At 45.7% G+C, this 20,143-nt stretch overlaps 1 protein-coding gene across 3 annotated transcripts in view; it reads right to left on the bottom strand.

Annotated features, from left to right (window-relative positions):
- Nucleotides 1-4,235: 4,235 nt before the first annotated feature.
- Nucleotides 4,236-20,143, bottom strand: part of col5a1 (procollagen, type V, alpha 1) — a 73,074-nt gene continuing 57,166 nt past the window's right edge. For 2 of the 3 annotated variants that reach the window (XM_030353331.1, XM_030353333.1), the window contains 23 exons: nucleotides 19,042-19,095; nucleotides 18,837-18,890; nucleotides 18,601-18,708; nucleotides 18,443-18,496; nucleotides 18,172-18,279; nucleotides 16,494-16,547; nucleotides 15,392-15,499; nucleotides 15,204-15,257; nucleotides 14,738-14,791; nucleotides 14,358-14,411; nucleotides 14,198-14,251; nucleotides 13,964-14,071; nucleotides 13,780-13,833; nucleotides 13,625-13,678; nucleotides 13,217-13,324; nucleotides 12,975-13,028; nucleotides 12,833-12,868; nucleotides 12,647-12,700; nucleotides 11,863-12,133; nucleotides 11,490-11,602; nucleotides 9,284-9,352; nucleotides 7,182-7,415; nucleotides 4,236-6,968 (listed from right to left, as the gene is read on the bottom strand). In XM_030353331.1, the coding sequence (XP_030209191.1) occupies nucleotides 6,822-6,968; nucleotides 7,182-7,415; nucleotides 9,284-9,352; nucleotides 11,490-11,602; nucleotides 11,863-12,133; nucleotides 12,647-12,700; nucleotides 12,833-12,868; nucleotides 12,975-13,028; nucleotides 13,217-13,324; nucleotides 13,625-13,678; nucleotides 13,780-13,833; nucleotides 13,964-14,071; nucleotides 14,198-14,251; nucleotides 14,358-14,411; nucleotides 14,738-14,791; nucleotides 15,204-15,257; nucleotides 15,392-15,499; nucleotides 16,494-16,547; nucleotides 18,172-18,279; nucleotides 18,443-18,496; nucleotides 18,601-18,708; nucleotides 18,837-18,890; nucleotides 19,042-19,095 (2,058 nt within the window). In that variant the 3' untranslated portion in view covers nucleotides 4,236-6,821. Of the gene's footprint in view, nucleotides 6,969-7,181; nucleotides 7,416-9,144; nucleotides 9,214-9,283; nucleotides 9,353-11,489; nucleotides 11,603-11,862; nucleotides 12,134-12,646; nucleotides 12,701-12,832; nucleotides 12,869-12,974; nucleotides 13,029-13,216; nucleotides 13,325-13,624; nucleotides 13,679-13,779; nucleotides 13,834-13,963; nucleotides 14,072-14,197; nucleotides 14,252-14,357; nucleotides 14,412-14,737; nucleotides 14,792-15,203; nucleotides 15,258-15,391; nucleotides 15,500-16,493; nucleotides 16,548-18,171; nucleotides 18,280-18,442; nucleotides 18,497-18,600; nucleotides 18,709-18,836; nucleotides 18,891-19,041; nucleotides 19,096-20,143 lie in introns of all 3 variants that reach the window. The other variant, XM_030353332.1, reaches the window with a different exon arrangement.

The raw sequence follows: 20,143 nt of genomic DNA, 5'->3' as shown, positions 1-20,143 counted from the left end.
AATTATCCCTTAACCCATGCTCATCCAAACATAGATTTTCAATGTCTTTTTTCAAACACAAGTCACCACATGATGAAAAATGATTTCATGATGAATTACTCAATAATGATCCAAACATCATTTCTACCAATAACATCCCTATGCTCTTATACTTCCAAAAAGGAGGCGGTCATCGCAATGGGATGTCACAATTTACAAGCCCTATACAGCATATTAAGCGTTTCAATTCATTTGAAATAAAATCGCTTGTTAAACACAACATTCAGGGAGTAAACAGTAGTGAATCGGGATAACCTCCCTTCAGATCTATCCAATCTTCAAGGTGCAGAGAGTAAAACACATAAAAAGAATTAAACAGTATGCAACAGAGCATAAATCATGTTGGACTGTTAATAGCTATCAGATTGGATCTTTAACATTTGAGCCTTTTGCCCTAGGCTCCGTTTCTGTCCCTGTTTGAGAAGCCCTTTATAAGGCCACCTTACCGGGCTGAAGATATTAAACCATCTCACTGTATTTAAACATTTCATTCTCAATACCCTTATTACGTCTTGATCTCAACCCTTGCCGAAGACACTGCAATACAACTTTTAACCACCCTTAATAGGGGTTTTAAATACTGCTAGCGCTCACACAAACCCTTCTTGTATAAAACCTTGTGTGTTAAAGGTCAGCTTTAATTTGGCCCTATGCTTCAGCATTTTATTTGTTGGATGTTACAATCTCAGCAGCTGTTGAACACACACACTGATGGATAGAGATATTGAGAGCTAGAGCGCTAGAGAGAGAGAGAGAGAGAGAGAGAGAGAGAGAGAGAGAGAGAGAGAGAGAGAGAGAGAGACAGAGACAGAGACAGAGACAGAGACAGAGACAGAGACAGAGACAGAGAAAGAGATAGAGAGAGTGAGCAGGATAGAGAGCTAGATAGATGGACTAGTACTAGTAGATCATAAGCATGTTGATGGATTAATTGATTAACTGAAATGATTGATCGATTATGTTTTTGGTTGATTGTTTTGATCGATTACCTCATTAATAATACAAAGTTTCACATCGCTCTTGTTAATATGGCAGATGTATTCACCTGGTGTTGTTCATGATGAACTGCACCCAGATAGAAGATGTCTGGCAGCACTAATGAGCACTGGTACCAGTGCTGTGGTTCTGGTGCCAGACGACCCCTTCCTCTAGAGTGGGGGAAGGGAGGGTTCATAGGGCAGGCAGGGACCATCAAAGCTCTCTCTCTCTCTGTCCCTCTCTTTCCTTCTCTCTCTCCATCCCCCTCTCTCCCTCTCTCTCCACCTCTCCCTCCCTCGCTCTCTCACCCGCTCTCTCTCTATTTCTTTCTCTCGCCCTTTCTCCCTCTCCCTCCCTCTCTCTCCACATCTTCATCTCCCTCTCTCGCTCTCTCTCCCCCCTCCTTCTTTCCCTCCCTCTCTCTCTCCATCTCTCTCTCTCACCTCTCACTGGGATTCCTAAAATAAACCCCACACCAGCTCCTGTGTGTGATGAAAAGGGAAAGTAGAATTCCCATGTAATGCCATATGTTTCCTCCGGCTGGCTGAGATGAGCAACATGGGCAACATGAGCTTAGACAAGCGTTGTTATCTGGTTGTGGAATCTTTGCTGAGAGAGGCTAATAAGTCATGGTGCTTAGGGTAAATTAGTAGCGTAGTATAAAATAATATATTTTTATTGGATAATTCTCAAAAAAATGTACTCATAACAATTGCATATTCTTCATTGCACGCACAAACACATTATTGTCATCAATTGAAGGTTCAGGGGTGAGTTCCAGATTTTCCTAAGCATGTGGTCGCTGGGACTCCTATGTTCTTCAGGAAGAAGAAAAGTATCTGTGAAAGACAGATTATCTCCTGACAATACCCAGGAAGACACAACACCCAACTGCTGCTCAAACGTTCTGCGCATGATTATTTTATTTACTCTCCTCTTTCTTCATCTGAAGTGTTTTTTGAATAGGGACCAAACTCATGCGTTATTCACCAGGAGCATCTACTGGGAAACAGTCACCGGCTGTGTGGAGAGGATTTACACATCAAACATATCCCTTACCTCCCCCAAACTCCCTCCCGCTAGCTCCATCATTCCTACCATCCGCAGAGAGTCTGTTCACATTTCTGTCCTCTCCCTACTTGCTTTTTTTGCACTTTCACCATGTGTAACAATTGAGAAAGTGTAGCAATGCACATGCTACACGCCCCCTAGGTGGCTTTCTGGGCCTGTCCATAACCAAGGCCGCAGGGCAGTGTTGTGGGGAGCCGGTTTATTGTAAGGTTTGCAGACGTCGATGCATGACCCTGGTGCTCCATGCTGCCATGCAGGAGAGCTCTCCCTGAGCGTGTAGTGATGGCTTGGCCAACCTGTGGTGGGCAGCTGTGAGGCCTCACCCAGCCCCATAGTCGAATCAGTCTGCCTCGGGCCAGATGAGGCTGCTTCAACCAGCCAGCATCCACACACACTGCACACAGAATTTTCTCAAACTCTCCAAAGCAAGATGCTAAACAATGTATGAAATGGCATTTAAATAATTTGTTAATAATATATGTGAGATGGGCAGTCAAGATTACACTTGATAATCACCTTTGGGGGGGGATTGGGCTAAGGCACTATAAATATTACAGACTGCATAACATCAATATAGAGAGAGAGAAAAAAGGAAAAACATATATGCAGACCCAGTATATGCTGATGGTGGTGAGTTGCAAGCCCAGTGTGCAAACCATGGGGGTTGAATCCCAATCATAATTTAAATGAGAAAGCAGTGTTTTTTTTTATATAGTAAGCCTTTGCTCTCTCTGCGCTCTTTCTCTACATGTATCACAGGGGGATATATGACTATGAATGTCTTGATATGACATCGGAGCACTTTCTCAGTTTTCCCCCACTTGCTCATCTGATCCGTAAGTAGGTCAGTAGTGCATCCATGCTGAACATGGGACCTGTTGCCCTGAGGCCCATATAATGGAGGCATTCAGACATTCAGACATCGACAGAGAGAAAACCCAACATGTATTTTGACCTAAATCCTAAATTCTCTCTCAGAACACACATACATACCTCGATTCACATCTAAACATAAACGGATAACAGAACATTCTAGGATTGATATGGCCGTTATGATATAAAGGACCTGCAAATTGTCAGGCCCACATCAGGCCCTAGAACGTTGTACACTGATTAGTCTACCCGATTACTTTGAATATTGTTCTACTGGGAACCTTATGTAATCATTTAATTTAACAACAGTTCTCCTTATTTGACCTCTTTGAAGTGGTACAGATAATTATTATAAGAACAACTAATTTGGTCAGACAGAATAATATCTCTTCCTATCTCTCCTAAGCTGGCTGCTTTTAATGTGCTGTTTGGAGTAATTGTTACATATTTAGATCTAGTTGTTGGATAAGAGATCTAAACCAAAATAGGGAAAAATAATAAACAATCAAACCGACCAATACTCAATAAATAGCCCCAACCCTAACACTTTACAGTTGAAAGGGTTCTTAAGTAGAAGTATTCAAGGTAACCAAAGAAAATCTGTAGCTTCATGCCTGTCTTTTTTTTCATCACTTACTGTCCAGCGGCTCAGTAAGAAAATGGCTTAAACCAAATTCATAAAACTCGGATCCAAACTGCTGATGACACTTCCTGCTAAATAAACTGCCTCGTTAATATACTCATCCACATGTTTTTCTTCACATGTTACCTGGGTTCAAATCATAGCAATTAAAATGTCAATTCTCCTCTGTCCCATGTCCTTGTACACACTGAATGGAACAATTACACTGGCACACAGCAAGCAAACCAATTGCAGAGCACACACAAAGGGATTTCATTCAATTCAGCCCATCAACGCGTCGCCCGGTGTCTGTGTTCAACAGTTGGTAATTAAAACAGACCTTACCTTCAAAACCCTGTGAGGGGTTCACCGTCATCCTCTTCTCCATTCACCTTATTTTGTTATTGTCCAAAGCCAGTCCTAAACACAAGCCACCCAGAGGGGGTCAACATGAAAAATAAAATTAGCCTTTTATTTTCACTGGATTTTTGATAATAGCACTCTGTGGGACGTTATTATAGGTCAAATAAATCCCAGCTCATGAATATGCTAATGTTTGTAACGTTCAAGCTGTAATGAAATTAAAATCCTAGGGACAATAAAATGTGACTTTTCGGTGCGCATGTAAGGAGTGGGCCTCTTACACGTACACTATGGTGTCATTTAACATTTATTATTTATTTTAAATAATACAATAAATATTCTCCAAATGAACATTGGTGTTTGCAGAGAGTTACAATATCAGCATTCTCTCTCCACTTCACAATCGCTGGACATGACCTTTCAACTCATCTCTGGCAATGAAAAACGGTTGGTTTTCTGACCAATGAAAACCTTGGATGTAGATCATGTCATACATATATATCTACAGATCTATATATATATTTATATATAGATCTATATATATATATATATATTTAACAACAACAAGAGAAAGAACTTTACAATTTCATGCATACAGATAGGTTTTAATGCTTCAAAAGACATACAAGAGTGGATGGCCACAGTAAACTTGAATTTATTGATAATAAAAACCAATATATCTTCTATCCTCTTTTCCTTTACACAGGTTTGACAAAACTGTGAAAAACAAACAAACAATCAACGGACAAACAAAAAAAAAGAAGAAATTAAAACAACAAAAAAGTGGCAGCATCATTGCTGGTTTCGTAAATGTACAAAATTGTTTATTCTTCTTATTGAGAGAATCTTTTTAGAGATGTGTAAAATTTGGCATATTTCATCAAAATGAAAGAAATGGTCTACAAGAGTATTGAGTAATCTTAAAAGAAATGGTTCAAGTCACATATGTTAAGGTATGAAAAAATAGAGCAACAAATCAAATGCAAACTACATAAAAGCTGGTAAAGGTTCTGTGGTCGGCAGGTACTAGTGGTCACAAGCGTTACAGAGTGCATAGTTTAAAGGAAGATAATAAAACCAGAATAAGGGCAGAACAAAGTAGACCAAATAAGCATGAAAAGAAGTACAGACACAAGCCTTCTGTCTGGCCACTCTGGATGCTGTTTGTACGTTAAACATAATGTATGCCTTGCAGCAAGATAGATCTTAACATAAAATGATGCGAAGAGCGTTTCCCCCCCGAGCTGCTTCCTAAACAACACGGTTTTCGACTATCATTGGTACGTAAAGCTTTTGTAAAAACACAAAACAGCCAAAAACAACAACAAATCTTTGGTGGAGGCGTTGAGGGTTGGTCAACAAACATTACCATGGCTACGTGCATTGGACACTGGGATAACATCATTTGGCCCTGTCACAATAGAATAGAAACCCGCCTCTCAACACAAGCAACAACACGGAGCTGTTTGATGTGCTTCACATGATCTTTAAGGCACCCCTTAACACGATGACAAGAAAGGTAGAATCCCTTGTCCTGGACCAATCATATGCAAAGCAGGTTGTGCCGTTTGAGAAGATTGAGGGTTTTTGATGTGCATGTGTGGTCCACCGAAGACAATCAATTTATCAATTAGCGTAGAAAGCGTGTGCCATGTGTGAGCCCCTGAACATAAATATCGACGCAGCGGAGATCTTCCTGGGTGTCAAGGTCAAAGGTCAAGAGACGATGGCGGAGGGAGCGACACCACTGTGTCTTTCATACAAACAACACAAACTAGAAAAATACATAGCACCACAGAAGAGAGGAAATAGCACCTAAGTTTTTGATTCTTTGTGTTTCCATTAAAATGTGACATTGTTTCCCATTGCATAGCTGGTAAGTATATGAGGAAGTAGAAAATAAAAGTAGCAACTGTTAACTTAATAGAGATCTCTTATTGCCATGTTTTTTTTGTTTAAAGCGGCCGCTAGAGGAATGTTTTGCCCTATGCAGATCAACTGAAATCAACTGTCACATAATATCACAAAGCTTGTTTTTCGTCTTTTATTTTCCATTCTGCTCTTAAATTACAACAAGGCGTGCTCCACATCTGCAATAATACACCATTTTCCATCTCAGTTTTCAATTTACAGGTCGAATATCTTTAAGTAGATTTATTATCAGAAATTTAGATGTATTCCAATAGCCATCGTCCCCTACCCCCCAACGAAGATGGTCACATGCATGCTTTGAACCCAGAACCAATAAACATCAACAGGAAAGAAAAAAATATACAGAATGTACTTACAACATAAAAATTATTTTATATATATTTATATATTTATATATAAGCTCCATTCGTGAGAATGGGAAGACAATTATGCACAAACAAAGCTCCCAAAGTGAATGATGAGACAATCCAAACAAAAGGAAGAGAAAGAGAAAGAAGAGATTAGGAGAAAACACAAAAGTTCAAAAAGTAAAATCAAGAAAGTCAAGCCAAATTAGATAAGAGTTTATCGCCAATACTGCAGCCTTCTGAGCGGGCCGCCGTTTTGAGGGGCGCCTTTCACCTTTCGGTGGCATGAAGTGGGCTTTCGGTTTGGCCGTGCGTGCATGTGGGCAGGGGGGGACGAGGTTGGTGGGATTCATCCAGTTTCAAAACGTGCATGTGATGGAGAACAAAGGCACCGAGAGGATTCAAGGTCGATATTTTACTAAATCTCCTCCTATAAAGATTTGTCGTTATCCTCGTGTACATTTTTGTTGCGCTCGCTTTTGGGGAAAAAAGTTGCCGTTTTTTTTACAAATATAAATTGTCCTGTTACTTTCAATGATTTTGTTAAAAAACAAAAATATGCTTTTTCTTCCCTCCTCCACTTGTTCAGTAAAGTCTTAGCCCATGAAACAGACGGGGCCGACCTCGAAGCCGAACTTCTGAGCTGACCCGCCAAAGTCGTTGAACATGATGTCAACAAATGGCACCTGTTCCACCTTTGGTGTGTTGATCTCAAGTATTGTCTTTTCGTAGCCCTTTTTCAGCTGTGGGGAAGAAGGACAGTAGAGAAAATGTTTTTATTAAATTGGAGTTACTACAAAAAGATTCAAACACTGTGTGTTGTGTTGATATATAAATCAGAAAGACAAGATTAGTCAAATGCTTATTATATTTTTCAGATTATTGGTGGAACATTTGTATACAACCCATAAGACCAAACCGCGACTTCAAAGAGAAAGCGTTGTTGTTCCACTCACCGCACAGCCGTCCACGATGGCCCGGATGTAGGGGTTGTTGTCGTAGGACATCTCCTCATCGTTGGAGCCAAGGAAGCGGATGGCCTTGTCGTAGTTGTCCGCGCCCTGGTCGTGCCAGGCCACCGACTGGAAGCAGTTGTAGGTCATGTTCTGCCGGGCGGCGGCGCTCAGCAGCCGCAGGAAGGTCATCTGGACCACGCCCACAGGGTTGCCCTCCGCGTCCACGTAGGACAGCTACGGGGAAGACACCAAGAGGAAGACCCGATGAGTCCGGCACTATGAGGCACGGCGGTCCATAAGGACGGTTGTCGCAAAAACTCAACTTTCTTTTTGTCTAAAATATTATCGCATTTGGCTAACTAGTTCTTAGGCCCTGATCAGAGGTGATTATGAACTAATTAGCGACAAGAGTTTGTAAACTGAAAACTCGGGAAAGGACAGTATATCTCGCTGATCTTACAGTCAATAGATAAATCCCAACAGAGCCCCAGAGATACAAGAAATCTGAGGCTCTATTGTCTCCCAGTATGAGAAACGGCTCCTTCGGCGGTGTGACAATAAAGTACATCGGAAGTTCGTACCACCTCTTGTACTAGTAGAAAATACTTGAATAAATTCACCTAATGTCTTTGATGTTTAAACTATGATACCAATTAGAAACCTGTAAGCACATCCAAATATTTAGTGTATTTGGCACCACCTCGGTCCGAAAAATAGCACAACCGCGTTCCTAAAATCTAAAATGACTTTGTATAATTCTCTATTTGCTGCAGGGACTCCTGGAATCGCTGAGTCCGTGTTATCCGATACCAACCAGGAGGAATCCAGAAGCTCCGCAGGCCCATCTTCTTCTGGGAGGCACACAGGACTCACTAGCCGTGGTGCACATGCAAAGCATCCATGCCATGCAGCTGAGCAGAGACCCCGCTTCCAGGAAATCTCCCTCAGTATCCCAGGGGAGGCTTGTGTACCCTGGAGGCACTTGCCTCAAGCCTCCGGTTCCACCGCCCCCCCGCATGCACACACACCCACTCGCATACAAATCACACTTCAAAATCGGATTGTGACAAAACTTTTTTCAACTTTTCTTTCCCCCCCAAGTCTTGGGGGTCTTGAGGCCAATTCCTTTTCTTTCATAAATACCGACTTACATTCTGATTGACAACCTTAGAAAACCGGGATGGGAATCCGATTTTTTGTTGTCACCAGAACCATCGCATCGCATCGATGCAAACCATCGCCATGGCAACTTTACCTCTTGATCATCACAGCCGTATGTCACCAGCAGCCGAGTTCCCAGAAGCTCTTCAGCGGTGACGGAGAGCCTGACCTTCCTGCCTCTCTAGCCCACTCCCACAGAATGTGTGAGTGGTGTGTGACTGTGTGTGTGAGGGTGTGTACGATGTACGTGTGAGTGGTACTATCTGCCAGAACTGTCTGATCCCCCCCCCCAATTTGGGAATCCGTTTTCAAAAGGCTTTTAAATATAGAGCCGATCAGCTCACCGCTAGCCTGTGATGTTTGAGTGCCGTCTGGTGAAACGGCGACAAAGGCAAGTCAGAGGCTCTCCGTCACATCCAGGCAATGCTCTCATAACACTCGGGAGGAAAGAGACTTGACATTTAAAAACACACCTACCCCTTTTCTGGAGCGAATGTTCAAAGACGTCAAGCCGGCAATAACAATAATAAAAATGTTGTTGTGCTTCCGTGTCGGAGAGCATCCCCCTTTTATCCGCCTCAGGACTGTGTGAGTGCAGCGTGCTCTTCAGCACTGCTCCGCAAGCATCATCCACATGCAAGTTGTCCCCCGCACGACATCCACACTCATACCTTCACCCCCCACATTCTCTGGTTAGGGTCGTCATCCGACAAAACACCAAAAGCATGCAGGGCCTGGAGCCCATGGAGGTCTAGCTGGAGTCAGCCAGGCCTCCAGGGCGGTCGGGCCACGGGCCACTTACCATAGTACCGCGCTTGTAGCGACTAAACCAAGAGCCCGGCGTGTCCTTGGGCCATTTTGCCATTTTGCTCTGCAACAAATACGACGAGAGACGTTCAGGGCAGGGGAGGGGACTGGGGACAGGGGGAAATCCGGCTTACCAGTTTCCCACGTTTGTATTCACTGAACCAGGACCCAGCGACCTCCTTGGCCCAGGACGTAAGTCTAGTCTGAGAACATGATGCAACGGGGTAGGAAGAGGAAGGCACAAGAACAGCAGTGTTAACGGGGAGGATGACTCACACCAACGCACGCGCACACAGATGCACCGTCACCAAACGTACCTAGGCATGGAACACACGGCCACACATACCTTACACATACACACACATATATATGCACACACAGACATAAATGCACAAACACACTCACATATAATGTACTCACAAATACACACACACATAGCTACATTATGCACATACCTTCACCTAGACTTGTGAAGAGACACAAACAACCACACACACAGACACAGACACACACACACGCACGCGCAAACTTTTTCACAGCTCACTCCTGTCCTTTGAAGGATCTTCGGGACCTGAAAGAGTGAGGCGGCGGGCTGTGTGTGAGGCCAGATCTTAAGAAGGTCATTACGCCACTTTGTACTGGATAAACATTAGCCTGGGGAGAACGGCAGCTAAAAGATGTATGAGAGCAGAGTGAATAATGAAGGGACGATCGTTTTGCATCGGGCTCTTCCTGCTGTGGTTAATAATGGATAGGGGCTTGGCGCCTCTGCTCTTTCTGTTCCATTTAACACATTTTACAAGGTGTGGGACGGTGGTTCAGCACGCCACAACATTAACAGCTTAAGCCGGGACGACTGGCCAATTCCCAGAAGGTTTCCAATGAGGAATTTAACGAGACTCAGGAAAGCCAGGGACTGCTTCACGCTGGTGGGAAACATACACATTAGACACATGCTGTTTGGAAGGTTACCTCGGTAGACCCAGGATTCAACACAACCAGCCACACAGGCGGGGTATGCATTCCTAATGTACAAATCCAAAATATAGAAATGTGTTCATAAATATAGTGTGCGTGTGTGTGCATGTGTTTGTGTGCGTGTATGTGTGAGTGTGTGTGTTTGTGGTGTGTGATTTCTGCTCTCTGCAGTGCATTAAAAATGGATGGGGTGGATACGAGCAGAAAGCAACAGGCTCTGTGCATGCCTTGATTTGCTTCCGAGTGCGTCGGCGTAATTACCGGGTGTCGTTTGAGCCGCGCGCGGCGCAGGCTTTCATTTCGGCTCCGTGTATGCCTTCAAACGAACGCCTCGCGCCCCGCCCACCCGCACTCCCCATCCCGGTCCCTGGCGCTCTTTTGGCTATAAAAGGTCTGCTCTGTGCTCCTCTCAGCACACCCCTGCTCCTCTGGGCCTTGGCGTTGGGGGCGAGATCGCTAAAAATGGCAGCAGAACCAGCCTCTATCACGTCATGAACAATGTCTCAAATACTCAACGACCAGGCTCGGATCGGGAGTGGCTTCATTACCTCTTCGCCTTCCCTCCCTCCCATGCCCTGCCCCCGCCCCGGGTGTAACAAACCCGGGCCGTTCCCCTGCTGGCGGTCCCCTTGCCTGTGGTTTTGAACGGCGGGATAAATTTAGGGGGCCCCTCTCGACGCTTCACCTGTAGGACGGCAGGAGACGACGCAAAGGAGGAGAGTATTCTAGTCGAGGCTTCATGTGTGTGTGTGTGTGTGTCTGTGTCGATGTGTCTGTGTGTGTGCCCGTGTGTTCAGCCTGTGGCTAATGGTACTTTAAATACACAACGGGGCTCAGACGTGTTGGCTAAGTGACAGGAGCCCTCAAGAAGCCGGGCGGCTGCACACTCCCGGGGCGATTCGAGAGATCCTTGAATCATCGTCTGCATCATCATCATCACCATCATCATCGTTATCTTCATCCTCCTCCTCCTAATCTCAGTCATACACGGACGCCACATCACTTCACCCAGGCTATTTAAGTGGCTACATGAGTACCTAGAGCTGATGTTATTAGCCATCAGCGTCAGCATCCTTGTCTTCCTTGAGATTCGGAACCTCTACTCAAACGTCTAGCAGGTGCTCTCAGACACAAGAGGAGTTACATTCTCTTATCCAGAGATGAATGATCTATTGTTTCCGACCGCCAATCACACATTTAACCTGACGCCCGGTCGTTGTGTCTTCGTGCCGTTCTTATCGCCAAGGCGTAGCCGGTGTCCACCCCCCGCCTGACCGGGTCGGGGTGGCTGGCATGGGTGTGATGGTGAGCCAGTGGCTGAATTGATGCTGAGGGGCGCACGTGAGCCGTGGAATCACTTACCCCTTCAGACTTCTTATCGGGGAAGATGCAGCTCTCGCCTCCCGCGGTGAAGTTGCAGTAAACCTTGAAAGAGTCCCGAGAGCATCCCTGGTTGGGATCGATCCAGTACGCGCCTGGTCGGGGAGAGAGAGGGACAGAGAGGGAGAGAGAGCAAGGGAGAGAGAGTGAGAGAGAGAGAGAGAGAGAGAGAGAGAGAGAGAGAGAGAGAGAGAGAGAGAGAGGGAGAGTAGGGGAAAGAAAGGGCGAGAGAAAGCCATAACAAAAACAAACAATGAGCGGGGGGGTAAACCGTGCACAACTGACGGTATGCTCGTTATCGCCGGCCCTTTGTGCAGCCGGTCGGCCCTTCTCGGGGTCGTCGCGTGGTAAATACCATCAGGGAAGTCGGGGTGGCAGAGCTGCAAGTCCTTGCAGGTCCGGGCGGGGTTGGCCTGGGTGCCCAGCGGGTGCTTCATCTGCTCGATCTCCAGCTTCAGTGAGTTGAGGGAGCCGAAGATCTCCTCCATGCCGTCGTCGTAGTCCTTGTAGTTGGCGTCGGCGGCGGGCGCGTCGTCCTGCATCTGGCTGGCGTCGATGTTGCGGCGGGAGCGGCCCTTCATGGGCGCGTGCATGGGCATCGGGTGGATGACGTCGCCAGGGGGGCCCTGCGGGGGAGCGGAGGGGTGTTTAGAGCAGGGGCTCTGAACCGGCGACCCGCTCCAAATTGCTCAGCCTTGCTCGGGTCGCGGGGCGCATTCAAAACCCGAATCTTTAATTCATGTTTCAATGGCCCGACTGTTTTATTGAGTTCTGCCCCAATTGTTGCAGCATTTTGTTGGCTCCATGTTTTTAACAGAACATGAAGGCACTGTTGATGACGGCAATATTGGTGAATACATTATTTTATTTTGAGCTGTGAGTTACTGACTAGCAACACAGGTCGGGCCTGAGGCTAGACCACTCCACACCTCCACACTCAACACCAATCCACTGATTTAGAGGGTTTAAGATTAGCTGCAGAGCCTTTCCTCTCTCTTCGGCTCGCTCTCTCTCTCTCTCTCTCTCTCTCTCTCTCTCTCTCTCTCTCTCTCTCTCTCTCCCACCCTCTCTCTATCATAACACCTCCCGTACCTACAGCTCTTTTCCAGTGACAGTGACAAGGTGTTAGATTGACTTACAGGAGAGCCAGGGGGTCCAGGAACTCCAGATTCTCCCTTAGGACCGGTTTGTCCCTATGGAACAAGAAAACAACAGGATCAGCGTGAACGACATCACCTCCGCGTCTCATGACATGCTCTACCGACTCCTTGGCCGATTCCCCGACTGACTTTGAAATGGTTTCAGAAAGGTTCCTGGATACTTACGGATGATCCCTTGGCTCCTTTAGGACCAGGAGAACCCTAGAACAACAAAGAACATGTCATCAGTAACTCATCACTTGCTTACACACTGTGTTCAACATGCGTCTCCATATGAAGCTGGAGGTCAACATGAAGGTATCCTTACTGGTACTCCTGGAGGTCCGAGGGGACCCAGTGGACCAGAAGGACCAGAGATGCCCTGGAGAGGAGAAGAGAGGCATTTAGCTACATGAATACACGTTATAATAAGGGAACCTTCATTAACCGTTCATAACATGAGTGGAATGATAAGTTGGTGACTCTTTCTTTGGATTAACAAAATGGCCGACGTCCATGAGTCACCAGGCCCCGGACTGTCCGGCCCCTGGTCCTGCTGAACCCACTCACGTTGTCTCCCTTAGGACCCGAGGCTCCCTGGGGTCCGGGCAGACCTCGGTCGCCCTTCTCCCCCTGTTCTCCCGGAGGTCCGATAAGGCCAATGAGACCGGGGTGACCCTGAGGACGAGGACAGAACAAACACAAACAACCCGGTCAATCCAGCACCAGGGAATTCAATACAGTCCCATTCCTCACACACCATACACACACACACACACACACACACACACATTACGGAATATTATTCATCCATCTGTCACCTCGGCGGCTGAATCATGATGCTAATGATGCAGTGGCGTGAACAACCACCCGAATCATCACATTAATTATGTATTGTTATTGATTTAGCCCAGCGTGTCCAAGCAGAACGCCATCAGATGGGGGATTTAAAAGAATAATATGCAAACGGCGGCGTACCTTCTCTCCTTTGATACCGGAGTCTCCTCTGAGGCCGAGCAGCCCAGGGGGACCCTACACGAGAGAACAGAGACAAACGTTAGCACTGAGAAGACGACAATGGGGTGGAGGAGAAACGATGCCTCCGATTTAGTATCGGCCGCCATTTTGATTACCATAGGCCCGGGAGGTCCGTCAGGTCCAGGGGATCCTGGGAACCCTTGCTCTCCCTGTTCAGAAACACACATTACACGTTACAACACATGTTCACATACAACAGATAGACACAGGGCCATTAGATCCACAACACATTCAGGGGAGATGGTTCAGTTATTACGTTTTAATAAACTGTAAACTTACAACTGGACCAGGGATGCCGCGCAGACCCTCAGAGCCAGGCTTGCCAGGAGATCCCTGCGCTCCGACCGGACCGGTCTTTCCTTGGGGACCTTCCAAACCAGACTCGCCCTTTGGAGAGGAGAAGGATCGAGATGGATTGAGTGGCGGCCGGCTCCACACTGGGGCTGCTCAACAGAGCGATGCATTGCGGTAGTGCTTATAGAATACAGCCAGTGCGCTGTGGTCGATTTATACCTTGGCTCCCTTCTCCCCCTGTCTTCCTTCAGGTCCAGCTACACCGTGGGGTCCCTGGTTGTGTAAAAGGAGACGAGGCAAAAAGGTCAATACACACAAACACACATTCACACTTACCCAGGAATTGATTAGTTGTAATGATCTACAAATCCACACTTACTCTCTTTCCTGGTGGACCGGAGGGTCCAGATTCTCCAGTAGGTCCAGGGGAACCCTAGTGGTGAAATAAAACATTATTAGAACAATAATTAGAACTCTACATAATAACACTATTACTAAATTACTATATTCTAACACTATTACTACAACACTATATTCTAACACTATTCTAACACTAGTGTAACACATTCTAGTAGTAAGAGTAGCAGTAGTATTAGCAGCATAATTATTATTATTAGTGGTTGTAGTAGTAGTCATACTATTATTATTATTAGTAGTAGTAGTAATACTAATACTATAAGAGTAGAACTGAAGTGCAGATGGTTAGTAAAGAGACTAAAATAATGTATTTATTGGTCTGTTTGTCAGAAGACTACTCACAGGTTGACCAGCCTCTCCGTCGTCTCCCTTGTCACCCGCGGGACCGTCTAAACCCTGGAACCACAAGAACACCCGTTTGTTAACAACAAAAACCAAACAAAATAGGGCTTAATGGTATGAAACAAACAAAGTCCCACATCTAATTGAGCGACAGCAAGCACGTCATTCATGTTCAAATTCCAATTCCCGTGAGATATATTTCATTAATACTTCATTAAAACTCCATGAGGTAATGAAGCCTGTTGGCGCTCTTTTCTAATTACACCGTTCATCATCCTTGGAGATTACAGAGATGTGTAAAGACGTGTATACCAACACGTAGCTACGGCCAAAGAAATCCATGAGTGCAAATTATACCGGAATGATGAGTTTTTGGATGGGTATGCATTCAGAATTTCAAAGAGCTTTTCGCCTGCTACCTCATCCACACATTTTACCTCATTATAAACAGACTGTGTTTACTTACAGCTGGACCAGTCTCTCCAGGTGGTCCCGGATCACCAGGGAAACCACTAGGACCCTTAAAGAGAAGGAACAGTATGTTAAAGACATTTCCCCACAGCGACTCAAAACACACATAATTGTGAAGAATCTGCAGCACATATTTCAGTGCTGCATGAACTGCGAATGACAGGAAGATGAGGGGGAACATACAGGGCTGCCTTTGGGACCGTCATCTCCGGGGGGTCCTTTAGGACCGGGGGGTCCGGCGGTACCGGCAGGCCCACCTTCTCCCTTCTCTCCACGTTCTCCTCTTGGACCCTGTGGTAATCAACGTTTTAATTAGCGCTGCTTAATGAGCTGGTGAACACAAGCTCAGGATGATATCTCACACGGAGGACCGGTGAACAGACAGGAAGTCTAAACTCTGTATCTAACTTGTTGAGGATAAAAGGGATTATACTTGATTAAAAGTTATGACATCTAAGATTATCTGAATGTCTTACAAAAATGTATTATTATAGTTATCTTATAATTAATTATTCTGGGTAATTTGATCAAACTATTCACTCAAATAGCATCATCATTTATCTTTACCTTTACCAAATGAACCTTTAACAGATTCAATAGGGTATTAATATCGAGTAATAATAAAATTGAATATTAGATAACATTTACTCACTCACTCAAAGGAGATGAGACGATGATAATAATATCGATTATAAGATAACATTTACTCACTCACTCATAGAAGATGAGACGATAATACTATTGAATATTAGATAACATTTACTCACTCACTCATAGGAGATGAGATGATGATAATAATATCGAATATAAGATAACATTTACTCACTCACTCATAGAAGATGAGACGATAATACTATTGAATATTAGATAACATTTACTCACTCACTCAAAGGAGATGAGACGATGATAATAATATCGAATATAAGATAACATTTACTCACTCACTCATAGAAGATGAGACGATAATACTATTGAATATTAGATAACATTTACTCACTCACTCAAAGGAGATGAGACGATGATAATAATATCGAATATAAGATAACATTTACTCACTCACTCATAGAAGATGAGACGATAATACTATTGAATATTAGATAACATTTACTCACTCACTCATAGGAGATGAGATGATAATACTATTGAATATTAGATAACATTTAATCACTCACTCATAGGAGATGAGACGATAGTACTATTGAATATTAGATAACATTTACTCACTCACTCATAGGAGTTGAGACGATGATAATAATGATAGTAAGTATAAGATGACACCACTCACCGGTGGGCCAACTTCACCCTGCAGACCGGGGGTCCCGGTCTCTCCAGAGTCTCCCTGTGAGGACAGACACACAGGTGGACTGAGGACACATGGCACTGACACAAAGTGCATTTACACACCGCCTGCACCACTCAGCAACACAACGCTTCCCAAAACGTGGAACGCACAACGCCCTTGGACACCCTGTGGGGGATGAAACAGAAAAGGGCTGGCACAAAGGATATCAATCCATCACGGCTGCCGGGGGTACAGTGTGCGGAACGGGGCGCTGACCCGGAGTCTACCCAAACCCTCCTGCACTCATTTCCCCCCACTTTACCCCCGGTTCCATCGGACACGGGAACAGTTTAGTTGCCCTCGCACCCGGCGCCACCATTACTCACTGTCAGTCAGCACGACCCGCTGCCGCTGGGAGGAGGACGGGATGGGCCCCTGCTACTGCCAGGGAACGTATTAACACGTCTCGTCTGGGAGACAGCTCCACCACATCCTCTCAGAAACACTTCCCCGCTCCAGCCCAACCACCCCCAGCTTAGCTGTGCTTTTGATAACAATATCTAGAAAGCGTCCGTAATCTAGATGCCTAACGATAGTCTCTATTAATGTCTGGCCCTTCCTCCCGAAACCGCTTTTGTTTTGGTGACGGCGCCCGAGACAGTTGGCCTGCCTGGTAATAGCATTGTAATCTATCTGTCTTAAGGGGATCTTGGACAGCTTGTTATGGAGTATTGTCCCTTCAAGAAGACAAAACAAGAGTCTGTCTAGTGTTCACTCAATGCCCAATCAAAAACCAGGCTCAACTATTGCCAGCAGGGACCCAGCGGTGTGTATTCAACCCCAGCTGTCAGAGGGAGGGCCTTGGTGGAGGGATCATTGGGCAGTATGCCGGTTGTCTAGGCACAGGACATGGGAACAGAAAAAGCCTTTGCCAATAGACTGTGTGCTTCCATCCACACAGAGCATTTGACCATGGCCGTCCTCAAGTGAGGTTTTCAAGGACCAAAGGTGATTCTATGGCGATATGAGATTCAACGTTTTAAAATCGCGTCACACCACTGTCACAAAGACGGCTGACGAGCAGTGCAAATACACACTGGCAAGGCACAGGGCTGACATGTAGTGAGAAGCCTGAGGACAAACCGCGGTGTGGGGACGTTTTAAAAGACACATACTTAATAATAGATTCACTAGCATCTTGAACACCGTGCCTTTGAGTATTCATTCATTGACTCACACTCTGCAGACACACAGAGCCCAGACAGAGCACACTGCTGCAGAGCAGGATCCTGCTACACCCTGACAGCTCAGCATCTGTCACTCTGCGTACCCTGAGAATGATCCCGTCCTGTTTAATGTGGAATCATATGGGTAACCTTATCAAATATTAACGCCCCTCAAACGCTTTGCAAAGAGGAGGCCGTCACGATTGTTCCACCGTCACTGACGTGAGCTGACAATTAGTCAAACACGTTCTCTTAACTGGTGGCACCCGTTTAATTGAACGTAGATGAAAACTGTCACCTTTCACATGTTTGCACGCTTTATGGTCGATCAATTTCAACAAGGACAACCTAAAGACTCTCTATTACCAAGCACAAATGCTTAACTTACAAGAGGTTTATCCAACGTTAACAATGAAGTGATGGCAATAAAATCGGTGAAATGTTTGTTTTCGTACCTTCTCTCCCACAGATCCAGGGTTTCCGATGCCACCGGGGGGTCCTTGAGAGCCATCGGCTCCTGAGGGCCCTGATGGGCCTCTGGGGCCAGGAGGGCCTGGGGGTCCCTACAAGGCAGAAAGAAACCCAGAGTTACTCCTATGTGTGAACGGTGTTATAGGCTGCTCATCAACAGACCGTGTCTCAAACACGCAAACACTTGAAATAGGGAGATGAATCACAACATTCATAAAATCGTTACATCTAAACTGTTCTTCATTGGGGTCTTACCATCTGTCCGACATCTCCAGTTTCTCCTTTCTCGCCTGGGGGTCCGGGCAAGCCCTGAAATACAGAGAGAAAAAAATGTTAAAAGAATGACTGAATCAAATTGAATCTAAATCGCCGTTGAGTCGTATGTGTTGTGTTGTCCCCGTCCACGTCCTCACCTGCAGTCCGACTGGGCCGGGGGGGCCGGGGAATCCTCGGGACCCTTCGTCTCCCTTCTGTCCGAAGAGACCCTGCTGACCTCTGGGACCTGGCTCTCCATCCGCACCCTGGACAACAGCAGTGGGGTCACAGACACGGTGAGGCGGGAACCGACCGACCCTTCAATACTAGGGTCTGACCTCGACAAAGAACACGAGATGTAAGCGACGTCCCGACACGATATATGAGAACTTACAGCAGGGCCGGGGGCTCCAACTGGTCCTTGGGGTCCTGTAGGTCCTGGCGGACCCTGCAATCCACCAAGAGAAGACAGGTCGGTATTTAATGAAGGATGGGATCAATAACTGCATGTAAAGGACGCAGCCATTTTTTAATGATAACTTTAAGGGCCATTAATGTTCCTTGAACCCGTGGTACCGTGATGATGGAGGGTTACTCACGTGTTCCCCTTTGTCCCCCTTGCCTCCCTTCTGGCCGGGCTCTCCGAGTTCTCCCTGGTGAATCAAACAGTGACAGTGTCAAACGGAAGCACTCCCACTCACACGGTGCAAACTGACAGCACATCACCATGACTCATGGACCGCTCTGCCTTACGTAACAGGATCTTTCCCGCTAAGGCGCCACGGCGGCTATGGTCGCCCGTATAGTGTCCGATAATATATACGCGATCCGACTGGTATGTGTAAGTGACATCTGCCGGTGCATCATTTGAATTGTCATCCTCATAAAAACAATGATGGACAAGACATATTTTATCACAAGCCTTGTATCCGCCGACCTGCTACGCATTATGACAATTCTGCATCCTCACTCATCCCTGCAAATTCCGGATGCAATTGCAGAGAGCAACCTGATTGTGTTCAGCCAAATTGAACCTGGGAGGAGGTAGAGGAGGAGGAGAAAGAGGAGGAGGTGTGCAATAGGTACTGGCTGTGCAGACACACTAATAAAAAAGCCAGTTAACAGAGGCAGTGAAGGTGTGAAGCACTCTGCGTGGACATGACTGGTAATGAGAGTGCATTGGGATGTGTAGAATGCTGCCTTATCAGATTTAGACATGTTTTTTTAGGGCAAAGACACTCTCTACTAGTCTGTGTCGCTGCAGGGAGTATACTAAAGACATCGAGGAAACGGGGAAGGTCACAAATGAAATAAATTTTGAGTTGTCCTTATCCTTAAAGCTATCCTTAGAGTTGATCTCCCTGTAAATGTTCCCAAAAGGGCGAGGGTGATGTGAATAGTTTCTCTGCTCCTCTATAATCTCTTTTTAATATAATGCAGCTATGGCCCACACCTCCCCTTGAAAGAGGGTTAAACAAATTTCACTTAACAGATTCACAAATGCATTTACCCTTTCAATTCTAAGCTAATCAGGGCACTCTCTTTCTCAAAGCTTCTCAGAGCAGATAGAGAAGAATCAGATATTAGATAGACTAGATAGATTTAAGTATGATATCTTTTAAGTGTGTTACTAAGTGTGTCTTTGGTGTGCTAAATTAGGCAGGCCTTATTCACCTGGGGGGGGGGGGGGGGGGTGGACTG

This window comes from Gadus morhua, chromosome 4, assembly GCF_902167405.1.
Source record: "Gadus morhua chromosome 4, gadMor3.0, whole genome shotgun sequence".
NCBI lineage: Eukaryota > Metazoa > Chordata > Actinopteri > Gadiformes > Gadidae > Gadus > Gadus morhua.
The sequence above is the reverse complement of the archived record's forward strand: the minus strand, read 5'-3'. Positions and strand labels throughout refer to the sequence as shown.